The sequence below is a fragment of the Microtus ochrogaster genome, chromosome 5 (assembly GCF_000317375.1).
Source record: "Microtus ochrogaster isolate Prairie Vole_2 chromosome 5, MicOch1.0, whole genome shotgun sequence".
Taxonomy (NCBI): domain Eukaryota; kingdom Metazoa; phylum Chordata; class Mammalia; order Rodentia; family Cricetidae; genus Microtus; species Microtus ochrogaster.
Window position 1 is genome coordinate 56955495 of NC_022012.1, and position 20047 is coordinate 56975541.

The following is a 20047-nucleotide window of genomic DNA, read 5'->3' on the forward strand; positions in this document are numbered from 1 at the left end:
CAAACTCTTACCCAGATTCATAAGAACAAAGTGAATCATACCAATATTTGGAAGCAGAGTTATATATGTTTTTGCTTTTATCTTGTGTTATATGCATGTTAACATAAAATTCTATTTTTATTCTATGTTTTAATTGTTGGAACCACAAAATAAAACCACAAAAATAAACTAAATAGTCTATGTTGGAATCACTCAGAGTATTGTACTTGTGACAGCATGAATTCACCTGTGACCAGAAGGTCTCCATGAGTGTTTTCCTCCCCTCATTATCTTTTAGGACTTAGCTTTGACTTCCTTAGTGGAGTCTTCCTTGACCACCCATCCAAGTGAGGTCTCTACTCCATAACACAGCACACTGTTGCCAGGTTAGCCAGCTCTGGTAGCAGCTCACAGTTCTTCATAGCTCTTCTCAAAGCTACAGTTCAGATTGGCGATTCTGAAGGCACCATAAGCTCCCAGGGCAGAGCCCCGCTTGCTTAGTTGTTTTATTCCATTGTCTCCTCATTGTCCAGTGAGGGGCTTGTCCCATAGGAGGTTTGCATGAAGGAGGGATAGTCATGGGTTGTTCATTCAGTATAGCTTCCCATTTTCAGTCACGTGGACGTCAGCCCTGCCGCTCATACTCGTCCTCCCTCCCTCCCTCTCCCTCATTCTTTATCTGCTGGTCTTGGTCTTATGAGTCCAAGTTGGCCTCAACTTCTGATCCCCCTGCTTCCGAGTTTCAGGCCCTGGGATTACGGGCACTCACCATCTCACCCAGCTGTTTGTTTTCTTGTTGTGTATTTTCACTAGTGGAGATTCTCCTGTCCGTTACAGAGAGTGACATTTTCCTTACCTTCTTTGTTGTGGGGTCACTAGTGGAAGAATTTAGGCAGTACAGTTTGATGGATCAGAGAACTGAGGTCTGCTGCCTTCTACACTGGGAAAGATGCCTTACCTCTCTTGCCTTAATTTCCTCAAGGTGATAAAGCTCTAAGCCTGCCACCCTCGGGGCATTGTGAGGACGAGGTGGTTACTGGAGACAAGAGAGCAAGCCATTTGACCAGGAGTGACTCTTGTCTGTATTTACTACCTGTGACTATTGATAGGCACACCTTAGATTTTCAGTTGCTTGTATTTTCTCGTTTTCTGAATGGAACAAAATTCTGTTTTTGTGATAAATACAAGTCGGAACTAAATGCAGTCAGTTGTCTCGATATTTTGAAGGAGTTGATTCCAGGCCCCAGGTCCTTTGTGGATGGCTAGGCTCCATGGTTTGTTCAAGTTGCTTATATAAAATTGTATATAATTTGTTTACAACCTTGGTTTCTTTTCCCATGTACTTTAAGTCATCTCTGTATTACTTAACAAGAGCTAATGCAATTGGCGAGTGCCTTGTAATGAGTTGTTACATCTTGTTTGTGGAAGGGACTGTGCGTGTTTTGCATACATGTGTTTGTTCTGAATACACTTGTTTATTAAAAGCGGTAATGGAAAGTAGTGACATTGCTTTGCTTTCTGTTTTGGAACTGAAGCTAGAGTGGAGTGAATAGGTTGACTCAATTTATGGAATTAAGAGAACTTAGTCAAATGAATGTTATAAAGCCTTTTTGTATTTAACAAGTACTTGTGCTAGATGGCAGGATAGACTTGTTTTTGGATGTCAAAGACTGTTGTTCTTATTTCCTTACCACAGGTGCACAGATGAACTTTTTTGTAATCTTTCTCTTCTGCTCTAGTAACAACTTATTATTTTACTTTTTACTGTTTACCATTTTAGTAACAAGTTATTCATTTTACTTTTAACTGATTACCAACTTTGAACTGATTTCCTGTTTCTAACCTTATTTACAATGATGACAAAGTACCCTTTGAAAAATATATCTAGTCCTGGTACTCCCCTGCTTGATGCACATTATAGATCATCATATTTCTTCATTTTTCACATCATTGCTTTATACTGTAAATTAGTGTGCAGACTACTTGCTACTTGGTAACTATTCTAGTTTGCCTCAGGACTCAACTGTAGCTAGTTTGTATTTAAGTGTACAATGTTTTAGGGTATATTGGCAGAGTTTGAATTAATATGCATCTTCTAACTTCCACTACTGTGTATGTGATCATGTACATTTCATATCTGTATTTATTAGTATGAAGCAGAAAACTTGTTTTTTTGCTTTTGTAGGTTCTCTTCTGATCTAAAGGTCTGGGCTTTTTGTTGTCGCTTTTTAATTTGCATTAGACTGGAAGTTCTTAGAAGGATGGTTACATGAAACCATAGTAAACCTAGATCCTGCCAAATATTCAATAATTTTCAATTTTAACTTAAAGTATAGAAAATGTAGCAGAAATACTGATAAGTTTTAAATTTCTAGGGTCATTATATGAGGATTGATGACATGGTTTATAATGTTTTAGATGTTTGAGATTTTCATGTTAAAAGATAAAAGTAGAACCCAGAAGTTCTTATCTCTGTTTTGGATTGTGAAATTATAATATTTATTACTAGATAAAGAATTTTCTAGGAATAATTTCTTTAAAAGTTCTTACTTAATTTAAGCTAAATAAGTAATTTATGTGGTTATTGGCTTCATAAAGCCAAACCTTTTTTCTGAACAATGGTTTTAGCTGATGTCATATAATTTTAGCTAAAGAAAAGTGATAGTAAACTTGTTTGTTACACTTTGACTTTCTAGAAGCTTTCCCAAATTACCATCTTTTAATTTTATATAGCAAAATGGCATATATGATATTAGGAACCAGTGTATAATATATTTGTTTTGCAATTAGGTCTTATTACTGTAGAAATTCAAATTGTTTTGTAAGATTGGAGGTGGACCAGGTAGTTGTAAATGGTGGGTGGGGAACCATTGATGCATGACAGTTATTGCCTATGCCTATGTCTTCTTTTATTGCTTATGTTTACACAGATTTTAATTATTGAATGATTTAATAGAAAAGGAATTTGGGAAGAAGAATAGTACTTAAGATTTTCTGATTTTCAGTGCCTAAAATGCAGTTGTTGATATATGGACATAACTCATTTTTTTATATTACAAGTTGAATTATTATTTATAGAATTATTTCTATCAATGTGTCTATTCTAATTTCAAGGGTTCTGATGATTGTCTTGTGAAAATCTGGGCCACAGACGATGGAAGATTGCTAGCTACTTTAAGAGGACATGCTGCTGAAATATCAGACATGGCTGTTAACTATGAGAATACTATGATAGCAGCTGGAAGTTGTGATAAAATGATCCGTGTCTGGTGTCTTCGGACTTGTGCACCTTTGGCTGTTCTTCAGGGACACAGTGCATCCATTACATCACTACAGGTAATTGTTTTAAACCCTTTAAACCTTTTTTGCTTAAAATTTAATTAAGTTTTATGAAGTCAGTTATAATGTAACTTTATCTAAGATAAAACAGGAAAGTATTCCTGCTTTATGAATTGTATGGACTTGTGATGTAGTAGCAATCATGAATTTGATTCATTCTGTGTTTCTGGTTACTATTAGTTTCTATTAATTTGGTTTGTAGGGAGAGTTTTGTTATTTGGACTGTCTTTGTTGTTGTAAAGACTGTTTCCCCTGTGATTGCTTTTCAGTTCTCACCACTGTGCAGTGGCTCAAAGAGATACCTGTCTTCTACTGGGGCGGACGGCACTATTTGCTTTTGGCTTTGGGATGCTGGAACTCTTAAAATAAAGTCAGTTGCTATTTTATTTGATAAAATAAGTGTGTTTAATCATTGAAAGTTTAAGAGATAGTCCACAAAGGGAATATATTTACTTTTTTCTTTGAGTAAATAAAAGAAATAAGCTTTTTCCACTAATCCTTTTCATTTTTATGCCTCATCATTTTTTTCATGCTTCAGTTTTTTTCCCCCTCATGCTTACTGATTTTAGTTATCTTTGTCTTGAGCCTAGTTGTTTCTTTAAAGGATATATGTTTTTATTTATTTATATATGTCTTCCTTGTGCATACCATATAATTTTGTCTCAGTAGCTTAATTTTGTGCTGAGAACATATTAGCATTGCTAATACTATTCTTTAGAATAATTTAAATTAAATTACTGACTCTAAACATTAAATTTTATTTTAGATTTAGGGAGAGAGCTAAAGTTTCATTATGCCAAGTTTAGATAACATGTTCTATGGTAGCACTTCAAAGTTTTGCTTTCGTTTTCTGTTAATGTCTTGGTTTGTAGAGGTGGAAAGATGGCTCAGCAATTAAGAACACTTATAATTCCAGTTCTGGGGAATACAGTGCACAATTCTGACCATCATAAGCATCAGGCACACATATGATAGTGGATATACATGATTAATAGGCAGAATACTCACGCAAATTAAGTACATCTATTTTTTTTTTTTTTTAATTTTTAGTTTATTGAAAGACCAGGGTAGCAGAACAATTTTTTTTTCTCTTTTAAGGACGCTGAAGAAAAGCAAGGTTAAATGGTTTTCTTATTTCTCAAAGTTGGTTCCAGGTAGTACTTTGCTTTATGTGCCGTTTTTTGGAAATAGGCTCTCACTATGTAACCCATGTTGGCCTGAACTCATGGAACCCAGGCTGGCCTCAGCTTTGAGTAGTCATCCTGCTTCAGCCTCCATTAGAGTTATTGTCATACTTTAAATCTATAATGTTACTTGATTTTTTTCAACATAGTTATATTAAACATGTCAAACTTAATAGCCTAAAACATCTGCAGTGTAGTTATAACTAGTATAAATATGGTTGTATATAATCTATTATTTGAAGGAATTGTACTGTTAACATGGGTCATATTGCACTCAGATTTACTTTAGTATAAGGATAAATTCTTGTGTTATGGAAGAATATTTTGTCATGTTGTATTAGAAGGTGAACAAGAACTCGGGAGATGGCTTAGTTGGTAAAGTGGTTGCTATGCAGGCATGAGTACCTTAGTTTGGAGCCCCATCACACTGTCAAGAACTATACATAGATGCACATTTCTTACCTCAGGGACCAGAAATAGTGCTGGGGCAGAGATAGGACGGTGACAGGGGCTTGCTGTGGCATTCTAAATCAGCCAATCTGTGAGATCTAATATACTAACAGATGTCTCAAAAATGAGATGGAGTCATTGAGAAAGATGCATATTGTCAGCTTCTGTCTTCCACACACATACATTCATGGGTTGTATACCTGTTCATAGCCACCTCTCCCACCCAAACACATACAACTTTAAACAGGAAAAGTTATATAATACATATAAACCACAGAGGTAATACCTATTTTACCAGTGCGTTCATTTTTATCATTAATTTATTTCCTTATATAATTGTATGTTGCTATTCTATCTTAGGAAATTTGTTGAAGATAATTAAAAGTGGGTATAATTCACTTCTAAAATAATTTAGGATTGTTCAGTGTAGTAATTGATGTATGTATCAGAAAGTACTATGGAATTTATCTCTAGAATTTTACTTGTCTGCTGATAGTATTTTGATTTTGGCGTTGTTTTTAGGAAGATAGCCATCTGTTACCTATTTAGTTTTTTTCTAAAATCAATTTTTAGATGGAATTACTTCTTGTGTTTCATTAAGACTTTTAAATGATTTTTTTTTTTAATTAAAGTCCAAGACCTACAAAATTTACAGAGCGCCCTCGACCTGGAGTTCAGATGATCTGTTCTTCATTCAGTGCTGGTATGATTGTTTACCCTTTTAATTTTCAACTTTAAATTGTGCATTAGAAAGAAATAAAATTAGGAAAATATTTTATTTTGTTCTAGAATATTGTTCTAATTAGTCTTCTGTAGTAGTATTTTAAATGGTTACCAGCAGATTTTATAACCTAAGTATTTAAAGTGAATTGATAATGAAAATTGGGTGAATAGATTGGTATGTAATGTTCCCAGTATCTGTTCCCCCAACCGTTTTTATCTACCCTTGTTCATTTGATAATTGTAGGTAGCGTATGGACTGAGGGTAAAGGACAGAAACACATGCTGCTGCCATCAAGACAGTGTTTTTTCTAGTTAGACCAAAACATAGACAAACATAGGCTCTTCTTAGGTATTTTATTTTCATACTGTGAATTCATGCTATTTTTCTAAAGCTACATTGTTGTTTTTAAGGCTCTGTTAAGTGGATCATTCATCAAAAGTACTTAAAATGTTTCAGTGTGTATAACAATTTGATGTTGTGAGAGTATTGTTCTCGAGATGAATAAAATTGTCATATGAGCAGTGATTTTTTTTTAAGTAAAATATATATGCTATAGTATACTGACATAAGTGAATTTTGAGAACAGGTTCATATTGTAGAGTTTGTGGGCACGTTACTGAGGTAGTTATAGAATAGGAGTTTGGTGGGTAAGAGGTAAAAAGACTTAGCAAAGTTAATAGTGTCATGTGGATTCACTTATAAAAGTGTGCTGTTGTTCTTCATAGGTGGAATGTTTTTGGCCACTGGAAGCACTGACCATATTATTCGAGTTTATTATTTTGGATCAGGTCAGCCAGAGAAAATATCAGAATTGGAGTTTCATACTGTGAGTATGGTGAAGGATCTAGATGGGTACAATCTTAACTGAATCAAGTTTGTATTCAGCTTTTGCTTTTTCTTTTTATACAGGACAAAGTTGATAGTATCCAGTTTTCCAATACTAGTAACAGGTAAAATATGTTTATCTAATTTAAATGCAACTTTAAAATTAGAAGATAAAGATAATTGTAGTCAGATTTCTAGTTGTGTAGAAGTTATTCATTCTCGAAGAAAAGAACATAACCTTCTTACCCAATATGCCATAGTGTTAGTTATTTGGATACTTTTCTAATAATAGGAGGATTTTTTTTTTTGTTATTTGGGTGGGGGGGGCAACAGAATTTATTAACGTGATAGAGGAATAGACTTAAATTCTCTGACCTTTGGTCTAGGTGGACCTGTTGTCATCAACTTTGAGAGCAAAAATAAGCTCAAACTCTTGACTTCTATTAAAGTTGTTTTGTTTTTTAATCCATACCTTTGTCTTTCCCATCTATCAGGTGAGAAGCCTTTGATTAAAAACTAGAAATTTATCACATTACATTTGAGACATTCCTAGATGTTAAAAAGATGTTTTTCCGTAAATATTCTCCTATTCTGGATTTAAAAGAAAATAAAGCTTCTTCTTGGCATCTTGAATAGAATAGATCAAAGTCTTTGATACTGAGGAGCAATTTTTTTTTCCATTGGAAAATAGTAATTCTGTTTGTTGTCTTTGATCATTTTGAGAGTATTTTTTATTAGCTTGTTCATGACCTGTTAAAATGGTCTTACAAGCTCATAAATTTTGGGGAGTTCTTAAATTCATAGAGATAGAACCATTTCTGTTATATTGGAATATTTTGTAAATAAAAATGTCCTTTAAAAAGAGAATTTGGGGGAAAGTACATTTTGAGAAAGCTTCTGTGATCCTTCCCTGCCATTGGTGGGATTGGACATTTGTTGTTGTTTTTACAGGTTTGTAAGTGGTAGTCGTGATGGGACAGCACGAATTTGGCAATTTAAACGAAGAGAATGGAAAAGCATTTTGTTAGATATGGCTACTCGTCCGGCAGGGTAAGAGATCAAGCTTGATTCATTTTGTATAGATATTTAATATTATAATGTTGCAGGTTGGAATGACATTTGCTTATAAAGGTGTATACCATGCTAAGGTGGTTACTTTTCTTTAGTAATTAGAGGTACTTTTGGAGGTGAACATTGCTGATTTTTGTGAACTATCTGATTACCGTGATTACCAAGACCTGCTGAATTAATTTTTTAGTTCAGTTTTATTAAGGAGATAAAAAAGTTTGCAACCAGAGTATCTTATGCTTCATGTCTGGTTTGTGATTTTGAGTCTTGATCTTATGTATCATGTACTGGGTTGATTTGAACTTTTTTTGTAGTCAGAGATAGGATTGGATTCCTGACCCACCTGCCTCCATCACTCCACCTGCTGTTGCTGTAATTACAGGCAGGTGGCACCACCCATGGTTTTATTGCTGTGTTGGGGATCTGCCCCAAGACTTCCTGCATGTTATTAAGCAAGTACCCTACCGACTAAGGCCCCTAAAAGGTTGACTTTTTATACCCAGTGGGTTTCTTCAGCCAAGAAAAGTTATAATACATGTTGTAACTGTTGTTTTAGTTTTGCTGTTTGATTGTTGCTCTCTACTTGTATTTATATATAGTCTAGTGGATGGGAGAACAGGGTAGTTAGGATACCATGGTAGCAAGTTGAAGGTGGGACAATGAGCAACATGGCATAAAGATGGTAGACCATAGATAGATAATTACAGCAGTGGTTTTCCCTCAAGGTCACTCACTGTACCTTATGGTTTATGGATGCTATAATCGTGGAAATCTTGGTTTTCCTAAATCCGTGCAATAATATCAGTTCAACTATTTTCAATTATAATGATAACTACTCATGTTAATAACTGTAAAGTGTAAATGAAAACACATTTTACTTTTGTCTTGTATTTTAATAACATCAGTGTAAACAATAAACTTTTCCTTTTCAGCCAAAATCTTCAAGGGATAGAAGACAAAATCACAAAACTGAAAGTAACTATGGTTGCTTGGGATCGACATGACAATACAGTTATAACAGCAGTTAATAACATGACTCTGAAAGTTTGGAATTCTTACACTGGTCAGCTGATTCATGTACTAATGGTGAGAAACAAAACCGAACTTTTAGTATTACTGAGGCTGATTTTAGAATGTAGTCTAAATAGATAAAATAAAGCTGATAAGTTATCTAAAACCTCTTGCTTGTTTGGGTAACTGAACTTGATAGGTAACTGGGAATAATGTAAAAAATGCAAGCAGCATGACTTGGAAATGCTTGATGTGTTTGTTGTATTAATTGTATTCTCGAGTATTAGTAATAATACCTAAACCATGGACAGTGCTATTATATTAGCATAGTCTGTTATTTTTTAGGCATGGTAAAGTTGAAGTTTTTGCCAATTTAATAATGATTTCTAGAAACATTGTCATTCTCTTGTATACTTTTATGTATTTATATCTGTTTTGCTACTTTAAAATATTTCAGGGTCATGAAGATGAGGTGTTTGTTCTTGAGCCACACCCATTTGATCCTAGAGTTCTCTTTTCTGCTGGTCATGATGGAAATGTGATAGTGTGGGATCTAGCAAGAGGAGTCAAAGTTCGATCTTATTTCAACATGGTAATTATATTTCTTGTTTAATACCTGTTAAAGATGTGGAAGATATTTTGACAGAGGTGTTCTGCATATCACAAGCGAAATCCATTTTAAAAGTTGATGCCTTATTTTGACTTTAAAGGTCTACAAATAAGGAATTTATTCTATATTGAGATACTAAACTTATAATTAGTTGTTCATTTTATAATGCCTGTTTATTCTGCTAAGTGGTTTACTTTTATCCGTGAAAGTTTGATCAGTAAGTCATGTAAATGAAGTTATGCGAAAGAAAATGTGTTTGAAAACCAGTGTGGGTAAATTATAAATAAATCTTCATGTTGCATTTTGATTGGCTTCTTTTTTTCTTTTCTTTTTTCTTTTGTTTAATTGAAGCCAAAGAATTATGTAGTTCTTAATTTTGGTCAAATTGATAGTGTGCTAGTTGTTTATTTTGGCTCCATACCTTTTGCCTCCACACTGTGTTCTTATGTGCATTTTGCATATTTTTATTGAACATTTGAATTATTGGTTTGATTACATATATACATAGCTAACCAGTATTTGCCCTCCTTTCACCAGTGTATGAAGTAAAAGGGGTTCTTAAATACTGCACCTTGCAGTCATTTACTCTATAATTGAGATTCCAGTCAACAACGAGAGGAGAGATTTTTAACAGCAGAAATCTTTTATAAGTTATGATATAATTAGCAAACTAACAAAAATCAGAATTGCCATATACTGTATATTTTAGTCATTTTCAGGCTGGGAATATAGCTGATGGTAGTACTTCCTCAACAAGTGCAAGGCCTGTAGGTTTCCCTCATTGGAGCCACACATGTGTACATGTGTCCTAGTTATTTGTGAGATATTTTGCTTATGAAGAGATACAATGACAGTGAATGCTATTTTTGATTGATTATAATATTATAAAGAAATTTTATTAGTGAAGTGACTAACTTTAGCCTTCACCATGGATGATCCTTAGTGTAGATAAGGTCAGAAATAAGAATTGTACAATTCCCATTTTTATGAAAATTACTATTTTGCTTAGTTGTTAGTGATGAATGGATTTCCTTTGTGATTATGTAGTTTGTTTGTTTTTTTAAGTAAATTTTTAAATGTGGTAGATTGTCTTTTTTCTATCTTATTTCTGGATTGCTCCTTTTCTAAACATCTCTGTTGAATAAGGAAGTTGATCTTTTCCCAGTTGGTCCTTAATCGTTACTGTACACACATTAGTGGTTCCACTTAGTAATTTATATTTCCAAAGAGCATTCTTACACTGCTCTAAAAAATGAAGAGTAATTTTTGGTAAATTAAACTCTGATTCTGAATTTTCCCTCATCAGGTAAGTTTGGAAAATAAACTAACACCCTTTCAGGAGACCTAAGGATTGCAACACTTTCATATTTACTGATTTTTCTGGTTCTGCTGTTACAGATTAGTTACATAACCAGGAATCTGATTTTTAAAATTCCTTAATTATTGTAAAATTTATTTTTGAAACAGTGTGTGGTGGTTCACCCTAGTACTCTTAGCACTTAGAAGATGAAATCATGAGGATAAAGAGTTGACGGTCATTTTACCTACATAGTGAGCTCCAGGCTAGTCTGGACTATTTGAGACTACATGTTTTTAAGTTAAGAAGGAAAGACAAGGAAGTAGTTTAATTAAACAAATTAAAGGTTCAGTTGAGATTTTTCTGTTCTTTCTATCTGCAATAAATAGTAAAACCTAAGGGTGGTTTAAAAAATTTTCTGTAATGATTATTAGTATCTTCAAACTGAGAAAAGCAAACTAAAAAAAATTATCCTTGTTACATAGAGTTACAGAGCATGCGCTACCTTTTGTCTCAGTAAAAACAAGATCACCTTTAATTTTAAATGGTTTTTTAGTGGTTTCTAGTTTTTAAATGATTTTTATTAGATTTCAGTATCCTTAGCAAACCCTACCAAAGTGCAGCTTTCTGGAAACCTTTCATAAGAAGGGTAATTTTTATTTCAGCTTCATGGAGAAAGTATTCATTACAAACTTTGCTCAGCTTTCCTTTGATCATATATTAAGTATTAGATTTTCAGGTTTTATAAGACTATTACTAATGTATTCTTAATACTAAATATAATCAGGATGGTAGCTGAGAAATTTTCAATATCATTGTGTAACAACTACCAGTTAATCTCAGCTAGTGATGTGTCTAGAATTGATAAAGTTTAACAGTGATAAAATTCTGAGTGGCTCTTCTGTGATCTTCAAAATTTTGTCAGTTATGTGACTACCATATGTCCTTTTTGGTCTTTTGTGTTCACTTCATTGCTCTTTTTTTTTTTTTTAATAGCCTGTGAAAGCATCCAACACTTCTAAGATTTTAAAAACTTTAAATTTTAAGACTTTAAAAACTTTGGATGAAATAGCAGCTAATGGTCTTAATGTTCACTCATGCCATTGTTGAGTTGAGGCCTCAGTTTTTCTATTTGGCTTTGTGTAACTAATCAGAGTTGTTAAATACCACAAAGCTTTGATGAGTCCAAATGAAATTTCTGATGTTACATTGAATATATGTATCATCCTAAATCACAGTTGAATTTAGTGAATTATTTGTCATATTTTTAGAATTTGAGAGTGAATAATTCTCAGTACTACAATTTAGTCTTAGAAATGCTGAATGCTTATATTAGTATTGGAAGAATTTCAAAAATTGAAGCTTATAAAATGAGTGAGTAAACTCACCATTGCTCCAACAGCTAGAAAATAAGAAAGCAGTGACTTTAAAAGAATTAACATTTAGATTATATACAAGATTATACAAGTATTTAAAAATAAGTGTTTAGGGATGGGACTGTAGCTCACATGCTGAAGTAAATGTTTACTTGACATGCCCAAGGTATAGGGCACAGTACTGTCACTGCAACAACAACCCCCCATTATTGTTAACTATATTTTTAGAATATTGTTTCAGCATTAGTCTCTGCTTTTTGAATAATTGGGTTCATGTCTAAATACATATATATTTGAAAGATAATGGAATTAATCTAAAAAGTAACTCAGTGTTACGGATAACTCATTATTTTCTTTACTTGGCCAGTTAGCAAAATTAGAAGTCTGTTCTTAGAATCTTAAGTAATTAAAATACTGTATTATTAAAGTTTTTCAAGTAAAAAGTTGAATTTTTCAATGTATATGCTTGAGATATAGTTGTTATTTTAATAAAGCTTAAATAGCTGTATTAAGAGACAATATTTTGGGGCTGGAGAGATGGCTCAGAGGTTAAGAGCATTGCCTGCTCTTCCAAAGGTCCTGAGTTCAATTCCCAGCAACCACATGGTGGCTCACAGCCATCTGTAATGGGACCCCCTCTTCTGGCCTGCAGGTATACACACAGACAGAATATTGTATGCATAATGAATAAATAAACATTTAAAAAAAAACAAAAAAAAGAGACAATATTTTAATAAGCACCAATAGTCAGCATTCAAGTAAGCATTTTTTTCTGTTAAATTAAGACTTTTTCCAAAAGTTCTTGCTTTATTTTAGAACTATTTAAATTTGTGAACAAAACAAAAGGTTTGGGATTGAGAATTTCTACTTTGTTCTATGCTTAATAATTTGTAACTGATTTCACTTTGAAGTCGTATAACTGAATTCTCCTAGTGCTCATGGTATTTCAGAAAATAATATTGGCGTTAACTTGTCTTGTTTTTATTACCAGCTCTTCTTTTCAGAGTACCTGAATGATAAAAACAGTTGTGAGGCAGGCTCTGGGTTTGTTTCTGTTAATTCTGAGATATACAAGAATATAATAAGTGATATGCTTGGTAAAGGGCGGAAACACATTGCTGTCAGCTCTTCTACTCTATTGTCTCATGGCGTTTATGGAAACAGCCTTCTCTCCTCCCTCACTGCTTTCCCATTTGTTCCATCTTTTCTTCCTCTGGGGAAGAAAGAAACTTAGAGAATATTGTAAAAGAAATTAGCACATTCAGACATTATTCCTTAGAAAGACACTCAGTTTCTAGAATTTGTACTTTATTCTTGTCTTGTAAGTTTTGAAACCATGTTAGTACTTAATGTTTCAGCTTGAACAGTTCTTGCATAATCTTAAATAATCAAGGAAAGGTGCTATATACTTGGGCAGCTTATTAAAACATGTTGTGTATATTATGAACACTTGAAACAAATTGTATATAGTTTTAGCAAGTCATGGTTTTGCTTGGCGTTGACATGAGTAAAATGTCTTTGTAGATGTTTTATTAGTTTTCTGAACTACAATGTCTAAATGCCAATTAAATGCTTAAAAGCAGTTTGTAGAAATAACTTGAAAATGTGTGCTATATATTCTCTGTACTAAAATTTGTGTCATTCACAATCCTAGAAAGAAATAGGCAGGTTTGAAGTTTACTGAAAGCTTAAACGGTCCTTATAAAAAAAATAAAAACAAAAGTTGGGTTTGGCCTTCCTTTTCCGCTAAATTGTCAGACATTGTAACTAGAATTAAATTTGTGAATCGATTTTGATTTTAAAGACTTAAGACTTCTTCACTTTTGCATTCTTTGTGCTAGTGTACGTTAATATATAGGTTATACAAGTAATATATATTAAGTAATAAGTTAGCAGTGTTCAGAGTCGAATCTGGAGACCCTGTGTTAGATTGTTCTTGTGTCTTTGTTGTTTCTGCTTTATCTCGTTTGCTGTTCACATCTCCTAGTCCTCACTGGTTTTTACTTCGCATTTTGTTGTTTTTGTCGGGATATTCAGAAGCTGTAGTTTGTTGCTTCTTACCTGGTTTTTATTTTAATTGAAAAAAATACAGTATGTCTCATTATCAAATGCTTTTTGTTTTATACTGAGTTTGATAATCTGCTTTGCTTTTGTTTTTCATGGGTAGATTCCAAATAAGATTTTATTTAATAAAGTTTTCTTTATTTTTATAATTGTTCTCTTAACTGTTCTTTACTTAAGAGTCTTTTAAAAATGTTCCAGTGTCCACTAATCCAGAACAATGTATTTCTCCTTGCAACATTTCAAATGAGTAGAGGCTGCCAATAAACCACTCAGAATTTTTGTAAATGCATACTTCTGATATTAGTATGTTCTCAGTGTGACCTTTGTTTTAAGTAATTGTAGTTGTACATATCTAGAAAAGAGACTAGCTGAAAATAGCCATAGTTTTTCATGTTAACCTCTTCAAAATTGAGAATTCAAGTTTGTTCACCCTGCCCCTTTTCATTTTCCATTTCTTCTCACTGTCTAGTAAGATAGTATCACATATCTACAGTCTCTGTGTAAAACATTCTCAGTGCTTGTAGTTTCTGTTCCCATTGTCTCTGATAAGAGAATTAGTATCACTTTTCTCAGTATATATAACTATTCTTATTTTCAAGTTTTCCAGACTCTTATTCTTTCATCTTTGTCTCGGTACAAAAAAAAATTATAAATTAGTTTTTGTTGGCGTAAACATTAGTTTTCAGTTTTGTCATACTGTTGAGCAACTTAAATAGGTGTATAATTTATGATGTAAAAATGAAGTTGAAGGTATTTTGATTAGCAAATATTTAAGTATGTATTTTGTGGTTATAAATTATCAACCTCCCCAAAATGATAGACATGGCTGTCTTTAGCAAGTAGTTAACGTGTAGAACTAAAACATGATTGAAATGATAAATATTGATGTCAGGTAAAAGCAAGACGTATTAGAAGAAACAATTGCTACAGTGGTCAGTTCAGGCTGGATGGTCCAAGTTTTGTTTATGAGAATAAACTGGAACTCTGTATGGAAGGTTAAATATAAAGTCAATACGAAAGAATCAATCATATAAAAAATAAGTGGACTAGTGAGATGGCTTTTTTTTTTTTTTTTTGTTTTTTTTTTGTTTTTTTTCGAGACAGGGTTTCTCTGTGGCTTTGGAGCCTGTCCTGGAACTAGCTCTGTAGACCAGGCTGGTCTTGAACTCACAGAGATCTGCCTGCCTCTGCCTCCCGAGTGCTGGGATTAAAGGCGTGCGCCACCATTGCCCGGCTATGGCTTGGGTTTTAAGAGCACTGACTGCTCTTCCAGAGGTCCTGAGTTCAATTCTCAGTACTCACATGGTGACTTCACAACCATCTATAGTAGGATCTGAGGCTCTCTTCTGGCCTAAAGTCATTAGAGCACTCATATACATAGAAAAATAAATCTTAAAATAAAAGTGTTGATAAAATAATGTAGAAAGTTTATAATAGACTTACTTACAAATAATGGTTAGTGAGCTGAAGCCATAAGCTAAGGGAGATTACAAAAAAAAAGAGCCTGAAGTTATCTTGTAAATTAAAACAGTGAAACATTGTAGTAGTGGTTTTCATAAATACAGCCTAAAAGCTAAGGTTACAATAGTTTTGTTGTAAGAGGTCGTATTTCAAGTATGAAATTAAGTAGATTTTGGGAGGACTAGTTTAGTTATTTAGAGATAAAATGTTATGTGGGTAGGTATTAGGAAATTTATGAATGAAAAAGTTATATGTAACACTTTTTTTTTCCTGAGTGTTGAATGGCAGGGCAATGACAGGGAGGAAAGATCCATTACATGCATTCAGATAGTTAAGCTTGAGTTACTCTGACCACAATGGCATTATTAACAGAAATTCAAGACAGTGAAGAGAACATATTTTTTTAAGTTCATGTTTATTTCTTCTAGACTTCCTATTCTGGAAGTTTTCAGCCAGCTTTTGGAGCTACTGTGACTAGAGATTCTAGGGGTTCAGTACAGATAGTTTAAAGTGTACCACCTGGAATTGTTTCTTCATAGAGGTGGAAATATAGTGGTATAAAGAGTTTAGAACTAATTTTTTTTTAAACTCTCCTGTTCAGCAGAGTGGACAGGAGAAGAGATCAAAATCTCCAAGGTGGCTAAGACAACCACCATTTCATTTTCAGAGAGTTGGGAGAAGGAGAATAAGTACCCACAGAATTCCATTATACTTGGAGCTGACTTATTTACTTTTATAGTATTTTAATTTTGATGAGCTTCTAAAGCTGATTCTTCAAAATCATTCTTATATAATAAATTGTTCTGTTTTATATAGTAGTTATTTCACTAGTTTCTCCCATAGCAGGTTTTGCAATTTTGTCTTTGACACAAATTTCTTTAAAGAAGCTCTTCTTAGTTTATATGTAGTTATCTTACCAGTTTTTTAAATTTCAATTATTAAAAACAGCACCAGCTTATTAATGTATTTAGAAAGTTACTAGATCATTAGAATATGGATAATGTCTTAATATATTCTCTAAGTTACAGAAATGATTGGAAGTTCTGTTTAGTAAATTTGAAGAATTTTTTAAAACTGGCTTTTATTATTAAGTATGTGTAGATAGGTGTGTAGGTGTAGGTCAGAGGACAACTTTGTGGAGTTGGTTCTTAACCTTCCACAGTGTTGAATTCGGGAATGAAACTCAGGTCATCAGACTTGATGCCAAGCCTCTCTGCCCACTGACTCATATTACTAGCCTATGTAGTATTGGTTCATTCTTTTTTCCCCAGTGTTGCCTTATTCCAAAGGTTCTTTATACACAAAGGAAGTTTTTCTAAATATAAGTTCTCTCTATTATGTGATTTTTTTTTTTTTTGGATGTAAGTCTATCATAAAGAAGGTATTGGAATGTTTTCTAGCTCAGTGCTCCCTTCCAACTAGTTGTCCATTTAAAGAATGAAAATATTTAAATGAGCAAAGCAAAGTGGCTCTGGTCACAGAATTGGTGTGCTTCTTTAATAGGGTGATTTATGCATGCGCTACTTCATGTGTTTCATCTCTGTGTTTGTTTTGAGGTCTTCTCGAAGTATGTTTTTCATCCCGGTTGGTATTAGACCTTATAGTTTTAGTCTGCATTTTAGTTCTTTTTATATAATTCTTGTTCAGATTTATCTAGGTCTTTGAATAACCTCATTGAAACATCATGATTTTAGGACTGGGTAGGATTCTCAATGGCTGTTTCACTGCTCGCTTTTCTTAAACAGAGCTAGGAGATTATTATTTCTCCATTACTAGAGAGTTCTTCTTGATCTTCCACTTCGATTAACAAGGGTTTAATACTCATTTCCTAAAAATACTTTTAAGATTTAGTCACATGGTATTTTCTAATCAGGGGGACACTATTATAATATAATCCTCATCTACTTTTAAAAAGCAGAATATAGTAATTTTGATTATGTCTTTTATTAGTTTCTTTGTTTACTGTTTAATGTATGGGAGTTTTGTTTTATGGTCTTTATATTTGAAGACTAGAGGAATGGTTCACCTGGAAGAAGTCTTACTTGGCTTTAAAATATTGTCATTGCTTTGTTGTGTGTGACTGTTTTATTATAACATGAAATACAAAGCAGAAATCATATACATTATTAATTTTTATGTTGACTTATTTTTGTTAGGTAGTATATAGGGCTCACATGTTTATAGACATATATTCCTTTTACAAATACAGTTATTTGTTTTTGTTTATTTGCTTGTTTTGTAAGATTCATTCCTTCATAGTTACACATATATATTCAAACTTTTACTTATAAATCCCTTGACTGGCTGGGCGGTGGCACAAGCTTTTAATCCCAGCACTCCGGAGGCAGAGACGGGCGGAACTCTGTGAGTTCAGGGCTAGCCTGGTCTACAAATGAGTTCCAGACAGCTAGGATTGTTTAACAGAAAAATCCTGTCTCCATGTAGGGCAGGAGTGGGGGCAGTAAATAAATAAATCAACAAACTTGACGGGTTTAAAACATGAGATCCTTTTCATGGAGAATTATTTTTTGTTGACGTTGTTGTTACAGAGTTAGTCATAATACACTTTATAAAAAAGATGCAACTAGGATAGTCTCTTAGTTACTTTCCTGTTGCTGTGGTAAAAGACTATGACCCAGACAGTGTAAAGAAGAAAGCAGTTGATGATAGCTTAGCATTTCAGAGGGCAAGTTTATGACCATCATGACAAGGAACTTGGCAGCAGGTAGACAGGAATAGTGCTAGACAGAAGCCAAGAGCTTACATATGATCCACAAGCAAGAGGAAGAGTGATAGGAGGAGGAAAGGAGAAAGGGGGAGGAAGAAATACAAACTATCTGGGAGTGTCACTGAATTTTGAAACCTCAAATCTACTCCCAGTGATATACATCCTCCATCAAGGCCACATATCTTAATCTTTCCCAGTTATACCAACTGGGAACCTTGTATTAAGAGCCTACAGGAATCATTTTTATTCAGATCACCACATTCTACTTCCTATCCTCCATAGACTTGTTGCTATATCATAATAAAAAATTAATCCAGTCCAACTTCAGAAATCCCAGAGTCTTCTACTCTTATGACTGTTTAAAAGTTTAAAATCTCTTTTGAAACTCAGGACAACAGTCTCTTAATTATAACGCCTTGTAAAATAAAAAAGCAAATTATATACTAACAACATAAAATAGCACAAAATATACATTACTATTTCAAAAGGAAGAATCAGAGCATAGTGAGGAAATACTGAGCCATAGCAAGACATTAACCCAGCAGGACAAATTGCAAATTTTTAGCTCCATGTCTCCTGTCAAAGGACATACGTGGTTCTGTTCCTTCAGCTTTGCCGACCACAACACACTTATCCCTCTTGGACTAGTACTAGTCGCCATTTGTTGCTCCATTTGGTGATAACCCACTGCTCTGTCATCTCCAACATCATTGGGTCTCTAACACAATTCCTTTCATAGCTTCTCACATTAGGCTCTTCAGGCCTTCCTGCAGGAAGTCCCTTGCCAAATGTCTGACCTCAATGGCTTTTCAGGCGCTGTGCTATGTAGGACAGAGAACTAGTATTATTGTTGTTTAGAGCTTTATGACTTCTGATTCAATCAAAATATTTTTCTAGGCATCTACTAACTATATGAGCACACTCATAGATTATACATGTAAACTTGAGTAACTCCCACCCTACTCATGCCACCAAATTAAATGCAGTACAAGATTACTTAGATACCCAGAGAGGATGCCATGCTCATGGAGGTTTCCTTTTTTGTTGCTGAGTGTAACTACACTCACATCTCTTCCATAAAAATATATAGTTCCAGAAGCATTTGCCTTTTTCCTGAGTGAACTAAGTACTAAGACATCTTAATCATGGCTTAGACAGTTTCTTAAAGTTTTATATGAGATTCCCTTAGAGATTTTTTGTTGTTGTTGTTGTAGTTCATGTGGCTAGTTTCTCGTAAGCTTGTGTAGCATTTATTAGCCTATAAAAGTACTGAATATTTAAATTGTGAGTCGTGACATTTATATTTAACAGTTTTTCCATTCTGGCATATGCTGTTTGGCTAATGTCCTAGACTACTATAGAAAAAGTAGTTCTGTCCTTCCTTGTTTTTTAAGTTATGCTAAAGTGGTACCTTCTTCTGCTGCCTTATCTTCAAGTTTCTTTACTCCCAAGAAACTATCCTATGTCATTAATGGTCATTTCTTTTGTGTGGTAAGTTCTTTTATATTAGCATTAGGAAAGCTTATTCGTTTTCTTTAATAATTTTATGGAGAGCTGCTTTCTTTTCCATTGTCAGTATCTGGGATATTAATAAATATCATATCTATATCTGTATATTTAATCTTCAGAGATCCAAAGGCAAAGCTAGTTTTCTTTTTGAGGCCATCCTGTGTGCCTAATTTTAGAGTGATATTTTCTCTTTTGACTAAAGTACTTATTTTTCTTGAGAAATCAGTGGCTCTTCTGCATTTAAATCTGCCTTTCTGCTGAACTTTTAATACTCAAAGTTACCACTTTCTTTCCAAGCATTTCCTAGAATATAACCAATCAAGTTCAGTTTGTTCTAGATCAGTGGATACCGGAACAGAAAGGAGGTATTTCTTACCTGATAATGTGTGTGTTCCGATTCTGCTAATCCAGAAATCCAGTCA

At 33.6% G+C, this 20047-nt stretch overlaps 1 protein-coding gene across 1 annotated transcript in view; it reads left to right on the forward strand.

Moving 5' to 3' along the window:
- Positions 1 to 20047, forward strand: part of Phip (pleckstrin homology domain interacting protein) — a 127514-nt gene that overhangs the window by 47257 nt on the left and 60210 nt on the right. Inside the window, exons 8-15 of the mRNA XM_026779098.1 lie at positions 3094 to 3315; positions 3588 to 3688; positions 5585 to 5655; positions 6402 to 6502; positions 6586 to 6626; positions 7453 to 7551; positions 8502 to 8655; positions 9038 to 9172. Of these exons, the coding sequence (XP_026634899.1) occupies positions 3094 to 3315; positions 3588 to 3688; positions 5585 to 5655; positions 6402 to 6502; positions 6586 to 6626; positions 7453 to 7551; positions 8502 to 8655; positions 9038 to 9172 (924 nt within the window). The remainder of the gene's footprint in view (positions 1 to 3093; positions 3316 to 3587; positions 3689 to 5584; positions 5656 to 6401; positions 6503 to 6585; positions 6627 to 7452; positions 7552 to 8501; positions 8656 to 9037; positions 9173 to 20047) is intronic.